The 19,830-nt window shown below is 36.7% G+C and overlaps 3 protein-coding genes across 3 annotated transcripts; all 3 read right to left on the bottom strand.

Annotated features, from left to right (window-relative positions):
- Positions 1–656: 656 nt before the first annotated feature.
- On the bottom strand, positions 657–4,819 carry LOC127193029 (keratin-associated protein 6-5-like). The gene is made up of 2 exons (XM_051150380.1): positions 4,765–4,819; positions 657–1,019 (listed from the first exon to the last, which is right to left on the bottom strand). Exons 1-2 carry the CDS (start codon positions 4,817–4,819, stop codon positions 721–723), a joined length of 354 nt encoding a protein of 117 aa, XP_051006337.1. The 3' UTR covers positions 657–720.
- A 2,604-nt stretch (positions 4,820–7,423) lies between these two features.
- Positions 7,424–11,715, bottom strand: LOC127193030 (keratin-associated protein 6-1-like). The gene is made up of 2 exons (XM_051150381.1): positions 11,653–11,715; positions 7,424–7,970 (listed from the first exon to the last, which is right to left on the bottom strand). The coding sequence occupies exons 1-2, from the start codon at positions 11,713–11,715 to the stop codon at positions 7,662–7,664; spliced, it is 372 nt and encodes a 123-aa protein (XP_051006338.1). The 3' UTR covers positions 7,424–7,661.
- Positions 11,716–18,643: 6,928 nt separating this feature from the next.
- Positions 18,644–19,437, bottom strand: LOC127192860 (keratin-associated protein 6-1-like). Its single transcript, XM_051150209.1, has one exon. It carries the CDS (start codon positions 19,374–19,376, stop codon positions 19,113–19,115), a length of 264 nt encoding a protein of 87 aa, XP_051006166.1. The 5' UTR covers positions 19,377–19,437; the 3' UTR covers positions 18,644–19,112.
- Between the last annotated feature and the right edge of the window lie 393 nt (positions 19,438–19,830).

Consider the following 19,830-nt stretch of genomic DNA (forward strand, 5'->3'; position numbering starts at 1 on the left):
GACGAAGGGGAACCTGCAGTCTGGATGGATATTAGAGAATAGTAATTTTTTATTTTTTATGTTTCTTTTTATGTATGTTTATAATATTACACATATATACATAAAGTACACATGCAAGAAGAACCATGAAACAATCAGGAATTATGTAAATGTTATATTCATAGTGTTTTGCTATTTGTATTTGGAAATATTAAAGAAAACATCTTTCCTGTCTTGGTGAGTCTAAAATTATGACTGTAAACCAATATCTATTATATCTCATTTCTAAAACTTAAAACATCTATCTAGACATTAAAACATCTTTAGCCCTAAACAACTAAGCACAATTGTAAAACTAAACTCTCTGGTTTTCAGTCCCATCAGAAACTTGAGAAAGAATAATAAAATTAATTACCTGAGTAAACAGGAATAGACAGATCATCAAGAATAATTTTTTGAAACTCCAGAAATATAAGACAAATGTATACAACATATAATATTAAATACATATGAATAAAATGAGAACAAGACTTTATATTTAGCTTAACAAACTTTATTGTAAATATGGAGAATAAAATTAATTTCTAGTCCTTATCCAAAGCTTGTGGAATAAATAGATGGATAGAGATGCTATGGAGAATGCTGGATATAGATGGACGTCATCATAGCCTCATCTCTTGAAATTCAAAGCTGGAGGATTTTTGCATCACACATGTGGAAAATGAGATATCCTTGAACTCCTTAATAGTAGCAGCCAAATCCCGATCCATAGCCAGAGCCACAACCATAGCCACAGCCACAGAGAGAGCGTGAACCATAACCATAGCCACAGCCATAACCACAGCCAAGGCCACGGTAGCCACAGCCATAGTAGGAGCCATAGCCACAGCCCAGGCCTCCATAGCCATAGCCTCCATAGCCACAGCAGCCATAGCCTCGGCCGCCATAGTAGTTTCTGTAGTAGCCACACATGGTGTTGGTTGTTGAGGTTGTTCTTGGGTAGAGAGGAGTGTAGGTGACTTGAGTCTGTACAGTTCTGCCTGAAGAGAGGGCTTTTTATATGCTTCCAGTGTGGGTAGGACCTACTATGAGCTCCTGTCATTGGCTAATTTAAGACTAATCTAATTTAATTAGTTTTTTTCCTCAACCATATGCCAAAACCTCAAAGCTATTACAGAAGCTTGTTTTGTTTGCCTATTAGTTGTCCCGTGAAACAATTTCACACTAATAATGAGGGAACACTAATACATAGAAATGTTCATTTTAACTGCCATATACATGCATGATCTATGGAAATTACACATGTGTTGACTGGTCTTTGTCAGAAAATAATGCATATTCTTTTTCTTGTGTATCTTAAAGCAGCCATTTGAAGCAGTATATTTCACCTGTGTTATTTATTCAAAATATTTTTTATTCTTTAATGTTATAGCTATCAGTAACAAAAGCAAATTTACAATGCCATTTATATTTGTAATGCAATTAAGAAGTATGTTAATTGTGTCTTATTTTAAACCTTACTTTAATTTTTAAAAGTTTATGTAAAAAATTGAGTGACCAAGGGGTTGAGCCAATTTTGTGTCTGGAATTTTAATTAAATAGATTTAAACTTTTTGACTAATTTATTTTATGGTCTTAAAATAAATTCTTTTACAGATTTTAGTTTTCTGTCAAGTCCACTACTAAAATGGATGACAATACAGTCCAATAAATTATGAATTTTAATAAATGCCATATTTCAGCTTTGGAAAAGTTTAAGATATTTTACATTATTTTTATGAAATTTGTGAAATATAAAATGTCATTGCTTCTATGATTTTGAAAAACTCATTCATCAGCAATTGTTAAGAAAAAGTTTCAATAGTTTAGGATTTATATTAATAAGTTAATATCATCTTGGGCATTTTTTTCCTTCATATATTTGATTTCACCACTATACTATTCAAAATTAAATTCCTTTGTAACAATAAGTAATGTTGAGCAGAAAACCTGATTTTAGTCATCCATGTGGAACTTTTTGTAATATCCATTAAATATTAGATGACTTTGTTCTTTTCACTAAATTGCCCAGGCTGTGAGGACACAAAGAAGAGCATTTTCCCAGTGTATAAATATAGCCACAGCTTTGCAAGATTATTTTGTTATTCTACAAATATGTCCAAACCAATGACCAGAAGCTTGACGGGCCAAAGATGCTTTGTTTTGAAATATTGTTTCCTATTATTTGCAAGCAGGGACTAAAAGCTGACATTGCATTATGAAACAGTGAAGTGGCTTGAAGACTGGAAGCCATCTACATGAAGCTAAGCCACCTGTGGAGTCCCAGACACACGACACACTCAATCTTGTTTATCTGCCCTGAAAAGTTATTCAAATTAGGTGACAATATAAGCTTAAAGATAACACAGTATTTCTTTTGCAGTAAATAAAATCCAACCATTTCCATACCTCCTTTTTATTTGTTTATTTTTATTAATTTATTCTTGTTACATCTCAATGGTTATCCCATCCCTTGTATCCTCCCATTCTTCCCTCCCTCCCATTTTCCCCTTACTCCCCTCCCCTATGACTGTGACTGAGGGGGATTACTTCCCCCTGTATATGCTCATAGGGTATCAGGTCTCTTCTTGGTATCCTGCGGTCCTTCCTCTAAGTGTCACCAGGTCTCCCCCTCCAGGGGACATGCTCAAATATGAGGCACCAGAGTTCATGTGAAAGTCATACTCCACTCTCCACTCAACTGTGGAGAATGTCCTGTCCATTGGCTAGATCTGGGTAGGGGTGTGAAGTGTACAGCCTCTATTGTCCTTGGCTGGTGCCTAGTTTGAGCGGGACCCCTGGTTGATCAGTGGAATTAAATCGAAGACCTAGATATGGTCACTTGATTTTTGACAAAGAAGCCAAATCCATTCAACGGAAAAAGGATAGCATCCTCAAAAATGGTGCTGGTCTAACTGGATGTCTATGTGTAAAAAAAATGCAACTGGGCCCATATTTGTCACCTTGCACAAAACTCAAATCGAAGTGGATCAAAGACCTCAACATAAAACCAGAGACACTAAGTCAGTTAAAAGAAAAAGTGGGGAAGAGCCTGGAACACATTGGCACAGGAGACAACTTCCTGAACAGAACACCAAGTCTAAATGAGAGAAGCATGGGAGAATAGCAAAGTAGAAGGATCCAGAGGGTCCTAGAAACTTACAAGAAGAACAATATGATAGGCATTTCCATACCTTTTAACATACTTTCTGTTCATATGATTGTCAAGTGTATATTTGTAAACAACACACATTATTGTGCCTGCATATTATTTCAGTCCATCCTGTAATATAATAGGAAGTCTTTACTCCGTCCCTTTAAATTTTCCAAGAGGAAGTATCAATTGCCTCAGATCTCATCCTTTAGATTCTACCAGTTGTCAAGATAAGACATGGACACTCAAATGGTTACTAGTTGAAATGCTATTAAGTGATTTTCAATATTGTATGTAAGAAACCTTTTGCTAAATTACATTAGTTAGTAAAGAAGATAAGCATGGAAATACATTTATAACTGGAAAACATCAGTACAAATTGTTTCTGTAGTTTTCCACATAAGCCAAGTTTATAAAACTTATGGTGACAAGTCTTTTAGTATCATTTTTCAAGAATAAATCTTGTCTTATAAAGTACCAATATTTAGCTTTATAGTCAGTGAGTGCTTCATGTGCATTAAAAATATTTCTGGTTTTAATGAGCAGGATTTATGACATTTGTGTCATAATTGAGAATTACAGAAAAAATTTTAGGTACCGCCTCTACGCTCTGCTTCCTAGCACCTCCTGTCATCAACATGCTATACACAATGGCTTACCTGTTGCAACATATGATTTACAACAAATCATCATTATCTCAGAGAGTCCCTAGCTAATGTTTATTCTTAATGACATATCTTGTATGGACCTTGACAAGTGTTGCATGGCATGCATTTGGCATTATAGTATCATAGTTTTATTGTCCTAGAAATCCTTTTGGTATGCCTGCTTATGCACTGCTCTTTTTTTTAAGGCTCTGCAACCCTGCTTCTCTGAAATATATTTCATTTTTTTAGTTTCCCTTGTTGTTTGCCTAATTCATTATTTCTCTTAATAAAAAAATATTTTCATTACAAAATGTGTGTCTAAAATATATGTTCCACTCTTCACTCCCTTTCTCTCAACATTTGGACTATTGATACTCAGAAATCCTGTCAAGTCTCCTCAGTTCCATTTCTGTTTGTCTCTTGACATTCCGTGTAATTTCTGTGACACAGTCAGGCCTGGTGAATTGTGTAAAATCCTGGATCACTCACTGTCCAACATGTGCTTGTAATTTCTTTTACAACTTGTCTATACATTTTCCTCAATTTCAAAAACATTTCTGGTCTTTTTTTATATGTATAATCCCCTACCTGGGAATAACCCAGTTCTTTAAATCCATAACACTCCTCAAAAAAAGTCTACAGTTTCTTGTGACACCAAATGCAACCTGTTTCCATCACACATATTTTAGTAAGTTATTCTTATCCTTGCCATGAGTGATATTCTTTACAGATTCCACTTGGATTGCATTGCGTGTCCTGCAGGAGGCTGCATTGACTCTGCACCTTCTTCCATGATTTCCTATTGCCAATTTTCTCCCAGGAGCAGGTGTTTATGGCAACTTTATTGATGGTTGCTAAAATTTCGACACAACCAAGATTTTGTTAAAATTTTTTTGATGCTTTCATTTTTGGGGTTACAATATGATCACAATATTTCCTTCTTACCTTTGCTCTCTCCAAAACTTTCCATACACTCACCCTTGCTCTCTTGTAAATCCATGACCTTTTTCTTTATTAGTTATTATATGCATATATATACATATAACCCTAAATAAAAGTTGTTCAGTCTGTATAATGTTAGTTGTATGTGTGTTTCTAGAGCTGACCACTTGGTATTGGATAACCCATTGATGTACTATTCCCTGGAAAAGGCCATGTCTCCCACTTCAAGAATTCCTTAGTTGCCTGTAGTTCTTTGTGTGGGACTGAGGCCCCTACTCGATTCTGGTCCACATTGGCTTGTTTATTTTTCAGTTCATATTTAGGCAGTCATGCTAGCAATCATTTATAGGGTTAACTTATAACATCACTTGAATCACCTCCCCAAAACACACTCAAGGAAATAAATTCTGTGAAATCAAAGGCCTTGATGATACTTCCCATATACAAAAGCGAATGTTTTCCAGGTGTGTAAGAATGGTATAAAGAACAAATGAAATAAACATGAAAATGTCTAAAGTCTCTAAAATGAAATTTATAGTCTACTAAGTATTTCTTTTCATGCGTCAGTCCTACAAAAACTAAACCACAGAGACTCCATGGTCCCTAAAAACCTAGGTAAGGTTTTGGAGTTCCATGTGTGTATGCTATAATTTTATTTATGTTATTAAAATATAATTTCATCATTTCTCCTTATAGCTCCTTAATATACCCCTACCTTGCTCCATCTCAAATTCACACCACCTTTTTAAGTGGGTATTAGACATATATGTGTGTATATATATACACATATATATATGTATACATATTTGTATATGTATCCAACTCAAAAGGGTCACCCCCAAAGCATACATACACAAGTAATATTAATATTATATGGATTAAGGATGTTTTGAAATATACAGATAAAATAAATGTAGCCTCTTTAATCCATATAATATTACTTGTGTGAATATGCATTCAGTGCTGAACACTTTGCATTGGATAATCAATGGAAAAGCCCTTTCATGAGGAAGACAATTTTGCCTGCTTTCCACATTCCTTAGTTCCCTGTAGTTCTGTGTCCATAGCTAGGACCCCTGAGTTTTACCCTATTCCTGTTAGTATGTATCTTAGTTATGGTTACTATTTTTATGATGAAACACCATGACCAAAAGCAATTTAGAAAGGAGAAGGTTTATTTGGTTTATGCTTCCACATCACAGCTCATCACTGAAGGAAGTGTGGAACTCAAGGACGTGAGAAAGCTAGAGGCAGGAGCTGATACAAAGGCATGGAGTGGCACTGCTTACTGGCTTACTCATCACTGTTTTCTCAACATCCTTTCTTCTTTTGTTTGTTTGTTTTTTGTTTTTATTAATTTATTCTTGTTACATCTCAATGTCTATCCCATCCCTTTTATCCTCCCATTCCTCCCCAGATAGGCAGATTTGGGCCCAGGGGTCCCGCTCAAACTAAGGCACCAGCCAAGGACAATACAGGAGGTAAACTTTAAACCCCTTCCCAGATGTAGCCAATGGTCAGAATATTCTCCACAGTTGAGTGGAGAGTGTGATACAACTTTCTCACGTACTCTGGTGCCTCACATTTGACCATGTCCCCTGGAGGGGGAGACCTGGTGGCACTCAGAGGAAGGACAGCAAGTAGCCAAGAAGAGACTTGATACCCTATGAGAATATATAGGGGGACGTAATCCCCCTCAAGAACAGTCATAGGGGAGGGGAATAATGGGAAAATGGGGGGGGGAGGAATGGGAGGATACAAGGGATGGGATAAACATTGAGATGTAACAAGAATAAATTAATAAAAAAAAAAAAAAAAGAAATGCATGAATTGCAATGCCAGTCTACCAGGCAAGATGTGACCACTGGTGTAAAACAATCATAGGTGTTATAAGGGCAACCCAGTATTCTATAATTGGTTTTGAAGACCATCCCATAAAACATAATTTATGACTGGTATAGTAATCCAGTTAAAAGCCCATGACTTATGGAATTTTTGGGTTCTAGGGGTGAACTTAACTACAATTATTAAGCTAAATTGACACAACACCAAACTTTCTTCTAAATACTCTGTTTCTACCCATATACATATGGCACTCGTTTCCTCCTTGCTGAACAATTGTCCTAACAATAATTCAATATAACTCATATCAACACATTTTAAACAAGATAAGAGAGTGTGCAATGGGAAGACTGTTTTGTTCTTAATATCACAAAACAAGGGTTTTGGTTGGATTAGTGAAGTAGAAATTTTAAAGAAGGTATATCCTAAGAAAAGCAGTTGTATGCAACAATGAGACATTATATATGGGTAAGTTCAGAAGATCACAGTACCAGGAAGATAGCTCAGGGAGAAGGGAACTTGTCTCTATCCCTAGCAACATGAATTCACCCCTTGTTCAACCCCTGTTACTAACATGGTGGAGAAAAAGATCCAAACTTCTTAGGATTGCCTTTGAATTCCATATATGTGCTGTGGGGCACACACATGCACATGCAGGCATACACACACACACACACACACACACACACACACACACACACACACACACTCATGCGCACATACCACACTAAAAAAAAAGGAAAACATAACTATAGCAGTTTATGAAATTGAATGAGTTTAATAGTAAAGGAAAATCAAAGCACATGACTCTTGGTATAGAGAAGTACATAGAAGAAGATCCCAACACCTTTCATTTGGAATAAAAAGCAGAGAAGTAAAAGTCTCAGGTCTTACATCCGAAGGGCATTGAATGAGGCCACAGCTTCAACAGGGTCACATCATAAACTTGGGCTGTAAGATCTTCTAAGAAAGAGAACCCCTCAGAGTACATAGGGTTCAGAACCAGAGATATCTGAGTTCACAATAGAAGAAGTTGAAATTCTCCCATGGTGTCTTCATTAGTAGTAGCCAAATCCAGATCCAAAGCCAGATCCATATCCATAACCACAGCCACACAGAGAGCGTGAGCCATAGCCATAGCCACAGCCGTAGCCACAGCCCAGTCCACGGTAGCCACAGCCATAGTAGGAACCATAGCCACAGCCCAGGCCTCCATAGCCATAGCCTCCATAGCCACAGCAGCCATAGCCCCTGTTGCCATAGTAGTTTCCGTAGTAGCCACACATGGTGTTGGTTGTTGAGGTTGTTCTTGGGTAGAGAGGAGTGTAGGTGAGTTGAGTCTGTATGGTTCTGCCTGAAGAGAGGGCCTTTTATATGATCTCAGTGTGGGTGGGACTCACCGTGTGCTCATGTCATTGGGTAATTTTATGACTAATCTAACTATTTTGTTGTTTTTCAACTGTAACAATGTATCAGAGTAATTAGCGATGCTTGGTATTTTGTCTATGAATTTTTTCTTGATATTAATTTATTCAGTATTTTTTAATATTTTGAATAAAATAGAATACCATCTTTACTCCCTCAAGCCCTCCTACGCCTACCAACACCCAAATTCAAAGCTTTTTACCTGAATATTATGGTTACATGTATTTGTTTGTTGTTAATTTATTTATATTTATATTTATGAATATGTATATATGCATCAATTGTGTTGATTCTGCTTTTGTTGTCTTTGTGTTAAAGGTATCAAGGCTAACCACGCTGCATTGAACAGCCTATAAGCAGGCCCATCCTTGGGAAAGGCTTTCACATGAATTCTGGTGATTTTTGATAACATAGCCATATTTCTGACATTTCAATAATAGTTCACATTAATTACTATTTTAATATATCCTTTCAGTCACGCTACATCCTGGAGTAAAATTAAAAGATTTGGATTGAGAGATAATTTAAATTTAAATTAAGTGTGTTCAGATATTAACCATACCCTGTATTTTAGTCAGCAATCCTGGCAATCTTCAGAATGTGGGCATAGACTTCTTTTTTTTTTTTTTTTTTTTTTTTTTTTTTTTATGTTATCTAATTTGACTTCCCTTGTGCACATTCCAACTGACTCAAATGAATTGAACTAAAAATATTTAAATGCTAATGACTAAATCAACATGTCAGTCTATTAATTCACCCATTGGATATTTTGAATATTGTTTTTATGTGTGTTACTTGGTAAGTGCATATTTATGAGATGAATATATGTTACATCTTACTTTTAGCTGGTTGAGATATTTGAAATATAAAACATCTTCACTTATTCAAAGCCAGATTCTTCCATTCCTCCCAGATCCCAGCTAACTCACCTCTCCCCAACTTCCATGCTCATTCTTTTTCCTCTTCAGAAAAGAGCAGACATCAAAAATAAGTCAACCAAACAGGACAAAACAAAATACAAAAAGAGAAGGCAAACCCCCTCATATAGAAGCTGGATAAAGCAATCCAATAGGAGGAAAAGAGTCCCAAGAGCAGGCAAGAGAGTCAGAGGCACATCTACTCCCACCATTAGAAGTTCCACAAAAATAAGGTAACTGCCATAACATTTATGCAGAGAACCTGGGGCAGAATCTTGCAGGCCCTGTGCTTGCTATATCAGTCTCTGTGAGTCCATAAGTGCCCTGCTTAGTTGATTTGTCTGGCTATGTTCTCCTGGTCCCCTCCATCTCCTCTGACTCTTACCATCTTTCCTCCCTCTTTTTCAATAGTTGCCCCCCTCTCTCTCCCTTCCTCCCTTCCTTCATCCTTCCCTCCTTCTCTTCCCTTTCACTCTCTGCATAATTATCACTTCAGTTATTTTTTTAAACCAGAGATGTTTGCTTCTATCCTAGGTCTCTGGACTACCCAGCCCCAAGTCCCTGGCCATGCAGACAGTGTAGGGCATGGGCTTTCTCTACTGCCATGGGCCTCAAGTTAGAAGATATAAATCTTAGAGTGCACAACCAATGGGACAATAATTTCAGCTATTAGTAAACACTGGTAAAAATAACTTGTGCATTATTCTTTCTTTGGGCTATTTTAATTCTTAAAACACTACTTAAATTTTTTAAAAAAAATATTGCATCAATCAATTTACAACGAACTAACTGCTCAGATACAGTCACTGGAAAGCTCATTCTCCATGGTTGGGGGTACATAGGGAGGAGCAGGGACTGTCTCTGACATGAACTGTGGTGCCCACAATGTGATCACTTCAAGGGATGCCACATGGACACACAGAGGAAGGGGATGCAGGTATCCTAATGAGACCTTATAGGCTGTGGTCAGATGGTGCAGGATGAGACCACCATGTCAGAGGTCTAGGGGAAGGGACTAGGGCAGAAGAGAGAGGGAGGGTGTGAAGAGGAAGATACAAGAAAGAGGATAACAATTGAGATGTAACAGAAATAAATTAAAATCAATAATTAAAAATACAAAACAAAAAAATCTGGGTGTGTATTTTCTTAGCAGGTTTATTGCTAGATTGTTTTGTTATTGTTTAATGAACCTCTTAATTAAAGCTATTGAAATTTACTTTTAGCATTTACATCCAGAAATTAATATTGTACCAAATCAAACTGCTTTCTCATTTTATTTCTAAAAGTGAGAACTTTACACTAAATGGGAAAAAAACTTTTTGCACCATGTTGATATGGTCTTATGAAATTGCCAAGTTCTCATGAACATCCATAGTCAAAAGAAATTAAGCTAAACCTTGTTCTTCAAACCCTTCAAGGTGGTTGTCACTGCCCTCTTCTGCCTCTGTACAGAACTTCATAAATATATGTTCATGAAAGCATCCTGATAATTCTATACTTTTCTGCTCATATTTTCAGTCTTTATTCCTCTTACTCTATTTAAGTTGCTACCCTTTGCATGAATCAATAAAACTTTATTCTTAACAAAATCAGGGAACACATCATCTTCATCCTCAGGCTCTGAACAATGGTGAAATCAGCCACATTATTTTTTAATTTCTGAAGAATCTTTCACTTGGGCTTTTCTTCTACCACACATATTAAATTTCCAACCTCCAAAGTTATTCAGCAGATCACCTAGTTTTTATCCTTTTGTTTTGTCAAACTTTGATGGTGTCTTGCTAAAGGATCAGCTTTCTCTAAACAATCTCAGTTTTAATCACTAATATTATTTTGCATAATAAAACATATAGAATGTATGTAACCTAGCATTACTTATGTTCAGAACTATTGTACATTTATCAACCAAGTAAATTTTTTCTTACAAGCTTAAAAATAGACCTTATTCTGCCAATTCATGTTCTACTTGTGCTCTTTATTTTCTGTCCTTGTATGAAGTTCACATTTATTTTCCCACCACACTTTTATTGATTAACTAGTTGATATATAAGTGTGTGTGTGTGTGTGTGTGTGTGTGTGTGTGTGTGTGTGTGTGTGTGTCACTATGTAACATATCATGACTGGGTTGACTGTGCCATCTCATCAGCTCCTGATGGTCACATCTCTTTAATCTCCAATATGATGACAAAGTCTCACTCTTCCATTGATTTTAATCCCTTTGACTCTCTACAAAAAAATGTCAGAAATTCCTCAGACTATCACCAAGTTTAGATTTGTCCAAGTTTTTGGGGATTTATATTGGGATTGATACATTGGTAATGAATATCAGAAACAAGCCAGTTGTCGGTGTTGTATATCCACACTATGTTAATAGAGTTTTGATGATTTCTGTGATCCTTTTCAAACTAATGTGTCTAACAGAAAACCATTCCCTTCTTGTATATTCATGGTCAGTAGATATAAGTATCTCTGTTTCTACTATGGATGTGGATAATGTATAAACTGATAAACATATGAATGCATGAACCATAAATTAAAGTGGTTCTACAAATGGACAACTTAAAAAATATTGGCATTCGATATGGTATAAATTAATGCTACCACCAATGTCCATGTTATACTTTACCTCCTAGTTTTTATTTTAAATAACTCTAATTGATATTTCATGCATGTATAAAGTACATGCTGACCACTGTAACCCTCCTACCCACTTCAGTCTCTCCATGTCCTCTACACATTTTTCCCTTACAAATTCTTTTTCCACATCCATGTTATTTGACTATGCTTTTTATGTTTTTATTACCAATAAGTTATATACTCATAAGCAAGAAAGAAGAGAAGAGAAAGAGAGAAGAGACAGACAGAAATACACCTGGGAGGGGAAGAGAGAGAGAGAAAGAGAGAGAGAGAGAGAGAGAGAGAGAGAGAGAGAGAGAGAGAGAGAGAAAAGAAGAAGAAGAAGAAGCAGGAGGAGGAGGAGGAGGAGGAGGAGGAAGAAGAAGAAGAAATAGAAATAGGAATTTAGTAGGAGGTAGAAGGTATCTGATGTTGTATACGACCTACTGTAAGCTGGAGATTGCTTTAATTTAGCATCTGTAACAAGTAAGCTAGTAAAATAGAAGAGTCTCTCATTAAAGGCACATCATATCTACTCATGCAGCCTGCTGCATAACAAAGTTGTGTTGGGTATGTTGGTTGTAAGGATATTTTAGACAGCTTCAATGCCAATCATTTTTTATGTGAATGTAGCAGTGGCTTCCTCCACAAACCACTCACTTGATATATAAAGTAATGTAAAAAAAATGTGAACTTAAAACTGTAGGAGCTATGTGGGGCTTAGTGAAATTAAGGGTTACAAGGAAACACCTTAAAAGGTACTCTTAAATTATGCTATCTAAGGATTACTGTTTGGTAACACAAAACCATTTCTAGGGTAGTTTATTTAACCTTTTACACTAAGGTCCCTCCTAATCTATATTTAGTTCTTATTTTCCATATACTCCTCAGATAGGGCATGATTTTACTTACTCTGGATTTCAACTTGTTCCCTCCTGAGATCACATAGCTTCATTACACTTTGTTTAATTGCATTTTGTGTTTTGACACCTCTGGCTAGAAGAGCTAGTTTTATTTATTTCAGCAGTGGATACTTAGGGAATAGTTAGCCTGGGTGAGAACTCAGAGGGGAACACATTCCACAGTGAAGGAAGCGTAACCTCAACTCATCAGAACTGCCACTTAAAAAGTAACTCCTGGTTGTCTAAGAACTCACTATGTGGACTAGGTTGGCCTTGACCTCACAGAGATCCTCCTGCCTCTGCTGGCTTGCCTTACAGAAGGTGTGATGTTAAGGTCTCCCACAGGCAACTGAGATGTAGCCTAGCATACCACCAACCACAAAGCCAGAGGCCTTTCTTCATCAATGAATTACTAGAAGTCAATGGTGAATTTGTATTATCATACTAGCCTACACTGCATTTAAAAAGTAAGAATTCCATGTTCAATTGTGACTGAGATTTCAATCTGAAAGAAAAGCTAAAAAGATAACAATAAAGGGTGACAATGAAAATAAAGATCATGGGTTTAAAAGATTTGAATTTTTCTTTCTGTAAAGAGCCGTGGGATTAAATGCTGAATGCCCACTCAAGTGCTTCTAAAAGGTTTATGAGAATTGTTAAAATCTAAGATTAGAAAACAATAAAGATATGTGGAGTATCACAAAAAAAAAAAAAAAAAAAAAAAAAAAACTGTAGGAGCTAATGCTCTGACCTTTACACCATGAGACTCTACAGCTCCTAACATGGAGCTCTGGAGACCTGGGCTGTGGCTATGGCTGTGATACCTACAGATACATCTCCTGCAATCCATTTTCCTATGGAAGATTCTGGTCTCCTGGATTTTTTTTTTTTTTTTTTTGACAAACTAGACTCCTGATCTCCTTAAATCAATGTCTCATGAGAAGCTATATTTTCCTGGATTGTTTGTGATAACAATTTGTTTTGTTTTGTTTTGTTTTGTTTTGTTTTTTATTTGTTTTACCATTTGCTCAAGGTCTTTTACTTTCATAGATGCCATGATAAGTGGCATGCCTACACACACGATCTTTCCTTTCCAAAGCAATCATTAGGCAACTACTGTTTTCTTCCTCCTTTTTCTGTAGTGAATAAGACAACTAAAACTCTTTTTGCTTCTGGATGAACTCACTCATTATGATAATTTCTAGTTCAATCCATTTGTCCACAAATTTTGGGAATTCCTTTTTTTGTTGTTTTATTTTGTTTTGGTTTTTAATTTTATTTTATTAATTTATTCTTATTACATCTCAATGGTTATCCCATCCCTTGTATCCTCCCATTCTTCCCTCCCTCCCATTTTCCCCTTACTCCCCTTCCCTATGACTGTGACTGAAGGGGACCTCCTCCCCCTTTATACGCTCATAGGGTAGAAAATCAGTTCAAGATCTGAAGATGAAAATGGATTCAATGATAAACACACAGACAGAAGAAAAACGGGAACGTGAGACCTCAGAGAAGAAGGCGAGCAACAATATGTTTCTGATGTTAAAACTAACAGCCCCAGTATATAATGCCATCCATATTGGAACTTACACTTCTTTGAGTATTCATCTGGAAATCTTATGAGTTACTAAAAATAAAAACAAAATCGGAATGGCCTTGATATTTGGAAACTAGTAAAATTAAAATAGAACACAATTAGCCATTTTATGTTTTGAGGATGTCTAACCTAATAACATTTGGTAAAATGTACAAATATCAAAATTGTCCATTAAGGGCGATCTTTTCTGCAAATCTATTGCTTCTTCATGTATATTTGTTTATATAAATTACATAGGATAAAGTAAGGGAATTTTATGTATCTTAAATAAATCAATTTACATAGTGGTAAGAAAAACTAAGCCTACATCTGTATTTTTAGATAATTCAGAATTTGGTGAAAAGCAGTTAGATGCACAGTGTCGTTCCAGGAAAGAAATCAGTCAACCTCTGATCAGAGCCTTCACTCGAGAAGCAGGGTAAGTGGGAGCTAACACCTCAAAGTCTGGAATCAAATCTGAAACTTAATCTGCTCAGCAGTTTTTCAGCTTTATTGAGACTAACAGCACTCACAAATACATGCTCACACAAACACATACACTATATGCACCCTGATAGTTTGAAATTTTATTTATTTATTTTTCATATTTTATCTGTCATAAAAAATAGACTGTTTTCTCATGTGCTACATCATGATTATGGTTTCTGCTCCCTTGGCTTCTCCCAGTTCTTCCCCACTTCCCTCCCCATCCAGATCCAGCCCTTCTGTTTCTCATTAGGAAACAAACATGTTTCTAAGGGATAGTTAAAAACCAAAATAAAGCCAAACAAAGACATCCATCGAAATAGGACAAAACAAACAGAAGAAAAAGATCTCAAGAAAAGGAGCAAGAAACAGATATAGATGTAGACCCACTCATTCACACACTAAAGAATTCCATAAAAACACTAAACTTAGCTGGGCGTAGTGGCATATGCCTTTAATCCCACCACTCAGGAGGCAGAGGCAGCAGATCATTTTGAGTTCGAAGCCTGCCTGGTCCTTAAAACAAGTCTAGGATAGCCAAAGCTACACAGAGAACCCCGTCTTGAAAAAAATTTTTTTTTAATCCTGAACAACATTATGAGACAAAGGACCTCCAAAGATGAAGTTGGGTTTGTTTCTGTTGGCCATCTATTGTTGGGAATTCAGCCTACAATAAAGAGTAGTTTGTTTCCCTACTAAGAGTACCTTGGAGAAAGCTAAATTTTCATTTAAAAGCAGTTATCAACTGAAGATTGATTCTGGGTTAAAAATGGAGGCTTTTGTCCACTTCTAATCTATTTTCTTGGTCCTGCATGCCCTGTGTCACTTAGACTATTTCTCTTCCACAGTGTTCCCAGAGCCTTTAGGGGAAAAATTTGAGGAGACATCTCATTTAGGTATAAATATTCCAAGGTATCCTATTCTATGTATAATGTCTGGTTGTGGGCCTTTGTATTTTTTCCTGTATGCTGCAAGAAGAACCTTCTCTGACGATGGATGATCAAAGCATTGGCCTATGATATAAGTATAGAAGAATATCATTTTATCGCTCGTTTTTATAGTAATGCTTGGTTTTACCCTAGGTCGTTGGGCTATCTAGTTTTAGATTATTGGTCAGGCAATCAATGTGGAGTATGGATTTCACCTCATGAAGTGGACCTTAAGTCCTATCAATAATTGGTTGGTTACTCACATGAGCTTTGTGCTACCATTATTACCCTAGGATATTATGATGTCAGGATACCATTGTAAATCAGAGTTCATTATTAGGCTGTTGTTCACTTTTATCCTTTGATAGTGTGCAGGGTACTTTCCTGTACCAAAGACGTTAGCCAGTAGGAATGAAGGCTCTATGTGAGCATCCAGCTTGACTTCTCCATGTTCAATGAGTAGTGGAGTTGTTTGCTTCAGCAATGGGCCTTGCTATCAGTTTGTAGAAACAGCATATAGTCTTGGCAACAGCCTGGATTGTTTGTGGGTTCCCATGGTACACCTTTGGTAACAAACTCAATTACTAAATCCTGGTACTAGAAGTTTCATTTGGTGACAAGAGATGTCCAGGTGGCAATTTCACTTAGATTCTCATCAGATATGTATATATTTTACAAAGCTTCTATTAGATTAGATCTTATGCTAGCTTTTACATGACCTTTAATTTTACCTATCTGCAGATTTCCTCCATAGTACCTCTCTTCCTTCTCCTCTCCACTTGATACTTCTTTTCAAAACACACACACACACACACACACACACACACACACTTGCAACTCTCCTACTTACCTTTCCTAGGAGATCTGTCTGTTCCCCACTAGTCACTTACTCTACCAAATTTCTATGGTTCTATGGATTGTAACTTGGTTACTATTGACTTGCCAGCTAATATCCACATATAAGTAAATGCAAATCAAATCTGTCATTCTGGCTAAGAGTTACCTTACTCATGATAATTGTTTTCAGTTCTTACTGTGACTCCATTCCCTACCATCCAAAGGACACCTGTAAAATCTAAAAAGCTCTCCTATGATTTCTGACGACAGTCAGAGAGTAGCTTCTCATACTAAGGAAGGTTTTCTCCAGGGGTCAGAAGTTCTACCTATACCTTGATGAGCTAACACCACTTCTGAAATCCTATTCCCTCATTAAAATAGAGTGGCATTAAAAGGGATGTCCCATGAAAGTCTTCACTTACCAAGAGATTGCGATAGATGCAGGGACTTCCTATTGGGACTCTAGGAGAAAGAAGTATGAGAGAATGGGGAAATAGAAGGATCCAGAGTGTCCTACAAACCTACAAGAAGAACATCACATGATGGGCAGATCTGGACCAGGGAGGTCTGATTAAACTACTGCACCAACCAAGGAAAATATATGCAGTAAACATAGAGCCCCTACGCAGGTATAGCCAATGGACAGGAAATTTTCCACAGTTGTGTGGAGAATGGGGATTGACTCTGACCTGAACTCTGGTGCCCCATATTTGAGCACTTCCCCTTGATGGGGAGGCCTAGTGGCACCCAGAGAAAGGATAAACAAGATATCAGGAAGAGACTTGATAGGCTGTGACCATATGATGGGGGAAGGAGGTTTTCTTCTGTCACAAACCTAGGGGAGGAAAATAGGGTGAAAGAGAGAGGAAGGGAGGAACAGGAGGATACAAGTGAGGGGATAATAATTGAGATGTAATCTGAATAAATTAAATAAAAATAAAATCAAATAAAAAACAGAGTGGCCTTAAAACTGACCATCAATTACAATTTAGTTGATTCAACAACCTGACTAGTCAAGGTACCATTAAACAAAGGCCCAAATGTCCATACAGCAAAGCTAAGACCAGCATCACATAATAAATCAAACCAAACATACAAAACCCAAACCCCACCATCAATGACCTAAGTCTAGATGCCTATATAGCATCTCAAAACCATAAACTATGGTTAATCAAAATAATATTTGTCCTCCAGAATTTAATGTCTGATGATAAGGTTCCATGAGAAAAACAACTTAGTTGAGCCACTAGACAGTGGTTCCAAAAGAGCTATTATAAATATGTACAAAGAATTAAAATAGGATATAAATAAATGCTTGAATAAAGACCACAAAACAGAAACAGAAAAAAATTCAAGATGTAAAAATAAATTTTCATACAGAGATAGTATCTCTGAAGAAAAATCCAAACTGAAATGAAATTAAAAATAAAAACTCTGGGAGCTGAAGAAGTGAATCAAGAGGAAAATATTTTAGATCTTGAAGACAAGCTTTAGGAAATAGATCACTCAGTTAAAAAAAAACTTTAAATATAAAGAAAAATCAAAGAATAGAAAATGCAAAGACTGTGGGACATCATAAAAAGTCAAACCTACAAGTAACAGGTATTGAATGAGGAGTAGAGACCCAGGTCAAAGGAAAAAATTTTTTCAAAAAGTAAGAGAAGAAAATAATCATAAATCTAAGGAAAGTGATGCCTATCAAAGTGTAAGAGACTTCAATAATATCAAAGAAGTGAGTGCAAAAAATTAACTCCTCATGTCACATAAAATTCAAAACCCCAAATATACAGAACAAAGAAAGGATATTGGAAACCTCTTTACACTTGAAGGCTCTGCTCTCTTTTTCTTCTAAATCCTAGCTCATCTTACTTGAATGTCTTCTTATAGGTGAGTGTTCAAGTGATATGCAGGTGTTTATCATTGGTCAGTGTTCATCACTGCCATAGCTATATCATATCCAGAAGACAGAAAGTTCTAGTATATATGCCCAGTTTCAACTCTTAAATCTGGCTAGCCCCACTTTGATGATGCCCCTTAGGCCTTAGTATGTATGCAATATATGTCTCATTTAGGGTTGACCAGTCTACACTCTTTTGTTTTCAGCACTTTGATATGTTCCTTCTTTGACCATTGTTCATTAGTAAAAGAGGCTTCTGTGAGTGAAGGTTAGAGCATCACCAATCTAACTACAAACATAAATATTTAGACATGAGTTTAGCTACATTTTTATTTAGCAAAATTTTAGTAGTAAAATCTTCCATCATATTTTGACCAAATTTACAATCCATAACATGCACTCTACCCTATAATGCACATCTAAAACACAACTAAGGACATGGTTGGTTGGTTGGTTGGTTACCTCTGAGACAATTATATAATAACATTTATACACATTAAATTGACTGTGTTTCTCTGATGAACCATGCATAACCCATGATGATTCTTTCTTGAAAACTAAATTGAAAGTGTTATGTAATATTGAACATTAAATGACTAGAAAAACTTGGTAGGTTAAATAATTTTATTAGGACATCAGAGATACAAATTCCAAAACAAAAGTCAATAAGGCTTTTGCTCTATTGTCATCATTGTGATGAAGACAAAGATAAGAGTTTGCAGCTGATTTTCATTCCACTCCATTTGAGATGGTAATGTCAGGGAATGGGTCAACTTCATGCAGGTCAATATCAGCCAACCATGGACCTCATTTCACTGTAGGATCATCTTCATCCAAGTCTAAGCTTCAGAACACGTGGGGTGGAGAATTGGGTAATCCTGGAATCACAAGTGGAGCAGGTGAGAGTCTCCCATGGTGTCTTCATTAATAGTAGCCAAATCCAGATCCATAGCCAGATCCGTATCCATAGCCACAGCCACACAGAGAGCGTGAGCCATAGCCATAGCCACAGCCATAGCCACATCCCAGTCCACGGTAGCCACAGCCATAGTAGGAACCATAGCCACAGCCCAGGCCTCCATAGCCATAGCCTCCATAGCCACAGCCCAGGCCTCCATAGCCATAGCCTCCATAGCCACAGCAGCCATAGCCTCTGCCGCCATAGTAGTTTCCGTAGTAGCCACACATGGTGTTGGTTGTTGAGGTTGTTCTTGGGTAGAGAGGAGTGTAGGTGAGTTGTGTCTGTATGGTTCTGCCTGAAGAGAGGGCCTTTTATATGCTCCCAGTGTGGGTGGGACCACTAGAGCCTTATGTCATTGGCCATATTTCTACAGCAATTTGAATAATTAGTTCAGTTTATTTTAAATCTGGCATTGCAATTATTTCCTGTGGCTTAGTCATAGCTGAATCACCCATGAGTTCTTAATGTGAAGCAATGTCTCATCTTCTAAGTACCAGTCAGATCAAATATGTAGATTATTTATTGTTTTGTGTCAAGGTCTTATAGCAGGAAATGGCATGTTTTCATACACAAACAGTGTGGCTTTGCCTTTGTATCCAATGGACCAGCCTGAGCTCTTCTATGAATCATCCTGTAGTACTTCAAACACTGTTTATCCATATGCCTTGTGGAGTATTTTCA

This window comes from Acomys russatus, chromosome 8 (assembly GCF_903995435.1).
Source record: "Acomys russatus chromosome 8, mAcoRus1.1, whole genome shotgun sequence".
NCBI lineage: Eukaryota > Metazoa > Chordata > Mammalia > Rodentia > Muridae > Acomys > Acomys russatus.